The sequence below is a fragment of the Atta cephalotes genome (genome assembly GCF_000143395.1).
Source record: "Atta cephalotes unplaced genomic scaffold scaffold00014, whole genome shotgun sequence".
NCBI classification, from domain to species: domain Eukaryota; kingdom Metazoa; phylum Arthropoda; class Insecta; order Hymenoptera; family Formicidae; genus Atta; species Atta cephalotes.
In genome coordinates, this window is record NW_012130078.1 from 4191408 (window position 1) to 4197026 (window position 5619).

Below are 5619 nucleotides of genomic sequence, written 5' to 3' on the forward strand. Positions count from 1 at the left end.
GTTGTGTGTGTGTGTGTGTGTGTGTGTGTGTGTGTGTGTGTGTGTGTATATAATTATTGATTTGATAAACACAAAAATTTTTTGTCATCTTGTATCTTTTTAAAACAGACACTAATTATAAATACAAATAAGTCTTATTTCAATCTTTTAACTGGATAATTTGTTGTCATCGTATAGGATGCTATTTATTTTAAAATTAAAACTTTTTTATTTATGTACGTTATTTTTAATGAATTGTGTAATTCCGACTGGATAAGATGTGGATAAGAAATAACAAGCTATTGTATTACTTGTGTAACGAGCGCAACGGAATAGCTTTCAAAATTACTAGTAGCTAGCATTTTTATAACGGCAAAACTTTGTATAAAAGCGTTTATTTACACGAAGAACGAGATCGACTATTTTATAAAGTCTCTTTCTTCTTTTTACACCGACGAGATCTCATACGCCATGGCCATTTAATAATGAGAAATCTCGTTACAAATAAATTAACAGATCATAAAGAATGAAAATTATTACATGCGGTACATTTAAGATACAATTTTCTTTCTATATGTGCTTGCTTTATATTAAAAGAAAAAGAGAAAAAGAAATTTCATATTAAACATAAAGGAGAGAAATGGTTTTCGAAGAAAAGATCTTCGTAGTTTTTTCATTTTGCAACAATAGTCTTCCATTTCATTCTGTGTAGTCGAGAAATAATTTCAAAATTGAATACCTTTAATTGAATATTCAAATGGCTTTATCTATGATTACTTAGGATTGAGCTGGTAAAATCAAATTACGAATATTATTAGGAATTAGAGATTGTGTATTTCTCCAAACTGAATACGATTATTCTGTTATTGATGATGTTAATCTGCGTTAGATTTAGTCGATGTTCAACGGATATGTGTATGAATAAGTGAAATTTATATAAGCTGTAACTGGATTATAAACGGAGTCTCAGCTGTCGGGCGTCGCCCGAGTATCGATCCGTCGTAAGAAAACATTTCATGAGTTACGCTTTACTATCAGTTCGACATCCATCTCACGCTAGAAAATATCGACGCATCTTGGAATCAGACTCAATAGGATCGGAGATGTGAAGCTCACATATGAATATTTACATGCGACGCATATAAATATTCATTTTAATCTGTCGTGCCTCATCTCATTATCGTCGATGAATAATTTCGTTCTCAATACGAACGCATAACGAATGAAAAAGTCGGGTTGAAGTCTCAAAGCAACTCACGAGATGCATCCCTCGGTTCCTTTTTTTTCTTCTATTCAGTGAGAGATGTAGTGACGAAGGAGAGGAAAATATTGTCCTGGGAAAGATTCCTTTCTCGCCGCAATGCATTTGAACATTGCTATCTATCTCGAGAAATGTAGAATCCCATGAAGATAAAAGAGATGAGACAAGAAGAAAAATCGAAAGTCCCGTAATTACTTTGCTTCTTAATCGTTTCACTTAAACGCGTAAACCGAAAAGTGGATTGTAGAAATAAGATATCGCATCTTCCTGTTCGGATATTAGTAGTGATGGACGAAACTTCCGTAAGATAATTATGAGGATCACGAAGACGCCTAGTAATCATAAGAGGATTTGGCGTTGATGATACATATCGACAGTTAAGACGATTATAAGTTATCTTCTTCGTGACGATGGATATTCAAATATTATATACTCTTCTCTTTTATGGATCAGTATTAACTTATATTTTGGACAATAAGCTCCTAGAAATAAATTTTCTAGAAACATTTTTTTTTATCGTAATTTAATATCTAATCGCTTGTTGGATAGAAAAATGATACATATCAAAATTAGCAACTTTTCGTGAAAGCATTAAAAAAAATTTTGAATTAAAACAACGTTAAGGAACCTTTTAAGAAAAAATGGTGCATAACTCCAAATAAGATGTTTCTGTACAACTGTTTTTGCAATAATTTCAGCATGGATTACCTAATTTAAAAAATATCTTTTTTCTGTAAAAATTATTTTATTATAATGTGAATTTGATCAGAGAATAAATGATATTTCTGTTCTCTAGCAGTAAACTGGAAGAGTTACAAATGTATCGTTTTTGTAATAAAAATATATACTTCAGGATTGATTTTCTGTCAATATCTAAAAAATGTTAATTTTTTAATTGTCACTTTCTTATCAAAAAAACGAAATGGGTTTCACAATTGTTTCAATACGAATGAAGGAAAAATAATAAGAGCAGTTATATATAAAGTGAAAAAAGGAGAAATAATAAAAGAAGAAAACGGCTTTCGTATTCCGCTTATTTTCATGCAATTTTTCTTTGTTTAAGCAAATTGCTCAATAATTCATTAAGACCTTCATCAAATAAAAAAAGATCCAATATAATTGAAGCTAGATCTTGTCGCCGAATCAATCTTCATCGTACAATATTTTAATAACGTGATTATCGTGGGAATTCTGTTCAATATTATTGATTATCTTTAATCGATTTAATTATAATTAAAAAATTTGTGACCTCATTTTTGTATTAGAATTTTTATTTTACTTTATCACCGTAATACGCCATTAAAATATTGTAAAACGGTGAGTTGTGAAATATCCTGTACAAACTGTACTTATTGTTGGACTTAAAACACAATCATATATATAAATTGAAGCTGATATTACAATTAAATTGATCGTCGATTTGATAAATGATATTACTATCACCTTAAAATGCTGTAAGACTTTTATTCCCGTTAAATCAATGACATATTTACAGTTCTTCTTTTTGTTTTCAGGAGTGGAACGATTACAAGCTGAAGTGGAATCCGGACGAATATGGCGGTGTCGACACCCTCCATGTACCATCGGAACACATATGGTTACCCGACATTGTTCTTTACAACAAGTGAGTTGACATGTCATTATATGAAGAGCAGAATTCTAAAATGCATTTTGTTCGAAATTTCATTTTTTTAGTTAGAAATGGCGTAGCGTTTAGTGTTGAAAGACTCATCTTATAAGCTACTCTGAAATGTTCAGAAAGCATTTTTTTCGTTAATTTATGCTGAAAAAACAGATATTTCAAAGTGCATTATGTTTTTAATTAGAAACAAACAAAATATATTTGTTTGATATTTTTATTTAAAATTTTTAACAATTGTTTAGCAATTTTGTTTAATTTTATATCCTACACTGATTGATATATTGTTATTTTCTGTAAAGTGAATAATTTTCTTTTATGCAGAGTTTCTTTTTTTTTCTTGTTTTCTGAAAATTACCAATTTTGGACAAAATGCATTTTGAAAAAGTCTTCTCATATATCATTAATACTATTAATAATAGTAGAAGTGTCTGTACGATATTGTCTTTAAGTCATCATCAATATGAACCTCTTTCGCGTTTCGTGATCGCAGCGATTTTATTTGTAACGCAAGCTTTCTCCTTTCTGGATGCTTTTCATTTGATGACACAAATTGATTGGTGTCGTTTTATCTTTGTTACTTACTGAATGTCAAGAAAGATAAAGTGATACTTGTGTCACCAAATGGAAAGTCCTCTCTAACCATATTCGTTCGTCACCGCGAAACGGCTATACTTCATAGGATTTTAGCGCGAAGCGTTAGAAGGATAGATATTCTCATAAAGTCTCGCTCTGGATATTCCTGCAACACATTTTCCTGTCGGATATTTTGGAAATCCACTTCACAAAAACGAGCGGACGCTGTTGCGATAGCTAGTCCGGCTAGTCTCTCTAACATTGAGAAATAAAATGTGCTCTCTATCGCGGTGACGACATTTTTACGAGGAAGTTTCAGGATTCCCTTCCTCCCTCTGGGGAGGTAAATTCGTTTGTCCAACGACGACGGACACTGCACCCTCACCGCATTTCACGGCCGAATGATCCCTGCGGCGTAAGCAAAGAAAAAAGTTACGTCCAGAATATACAACCTCGAAGATGTCGATAATAACCTAACGGTATCCATTTCATAGGATAATGGTAGATTAAAGCAGATGAAAACGATTAAAAGGCAATCAGATAAATGGTGCGTCGACGTTACCAATTATCCGTCGGCAGACACGGTAAAGCGAGATTATACGGTACATTTCGACAGACTAGATATCGCGCACGATATTGCCAACATCCACGACCGCGGATTTCATCCGCCGCGGGTCTTCGCCGTGCGCGTAATACTCAGACGCGATAACGTGATGCATAATGTGCGGTTAACTAAACCACAAATTACGTAAGTTCAAATTATGGAACCATTAATTCAGAATGGATCGAAATTAATTATTCGCGCCCGCAGCATCTAAATCGATACAAAATATCGCTACTGGTGCACGTGTCCATTTTTTTCAGCCTTCTGGAAAGTACCGCTACTTATTATAAATTATTATATTATAAGTTGCTCATTAATTGCTTAAAAATTCAGCTTGATGTGCAAAAAGTTTGTTATATCTGTCAATTTTAGAGCAAAATTACGACGATTCGTTGGCATTAATTTTATCCTTTATTTGTTTAAAAGAAACCTTCTTTATTATCTTTTTGGAAAATTCTGAATCTATTTGATATAGAAATAATAGAAAAACAGTAAACAATAGATAAAAATAATGTAGAAAAACAATAAATCTTTTTTGCTGCAACTTAATCTTTATATTCTCGTTAAGAAAGTATTTCAATGCAACTACAAAGACTCGAGGATACTGAATTTCATTGAAATCTATCAAAGGCTTTCAGAGATAGTAAAACGTCTCTCTGTCTTGAAAGGGTTTATGACACTCTCCTAATTCCTGGGGTGAGAGGGGGTAAGCAGCGGCTTCTGGCGTATGCTCTACGGACAATCGGGTCTCGTAGGACGGAGGCAGGCAATCTCATCTAAGGCGTCGAGGTGGTGTATCAAATAAACCGAACTTAACCCGCTCTATTAAGCTCCACTCAAGCGAGCGACGTTCAATCCGCCATTCTCATTTCCATCAGAGCTTTGAGGCCTTTCTCTGAGGCCAACCCCATGAGTCGCGCTTCCCGACGATCCTTGTCTCGACGAGATCCCCTCTTTCGTTCCTTCCAGGAAATACGTACAATACTGATACATTATGTAAAACTTAACCTAAAGTGTCGGGGCGCCACTAGCTTCTCTGCATTCTACGCTGATGTGATATATCTTCCTTTATTTCTTGTTAGGCGAAGCGCATTCAGAAGTAAACTACTGCTATGGTCTGACACAATAGAGGAAATATCAAATAGATTAAACAAATTTGCGCGAAATTCCACTGCATGCCAATCATTATTGACAAACATAGATAATTGTCGCACTCGACATTTTGTTAATTTAGTGGAACTAGCTTCGTTGAGAATATTTTGTTGAAGGCACAAAATTGTTATGTTAAACTGATATGTATATTGTTGGTTTAACAAACTCATTTTATTAGGGAAATGAATTTATTAAATCAAAATGCAAAATAATTTGTAAACTATTTACAATTAGTTTATAAAATTTTATAATAATTAATAAGAATGAGAATTAATAATAATGTGAATATGTTATATGAATGTGTATTACAATATTACAATATAATGATGCAATTGCTACGATATGTGTATATATATATATATATATATATATATATGTATATATATATATATATATATATATATATAT

General features: G+C 32.7%; 1 protein-coding gene across 1 annotated transcript in view; it reads left to right on the forward strand.

Annotated features, from left to right (window-relative positions):
• The window catches only part of LOC105617796 (acetylcholine receptor subunit alpha-like 1), a 99061-nt gene that overhangs the window by 68182 nt on the left and 25260 nt on the right, over positions 1-5619 (forward strand). Inside the window, exon 3 of the mRNA XM_012199350.1 lies at positions 2755-2864. Within this exon, the coding sequence (XP_012054740.1) occupies positions 2755-2864 (110 nt within the window). The remainder of the gene's footprint in view (positions 1-2754; positions 2865-5619) is intronic.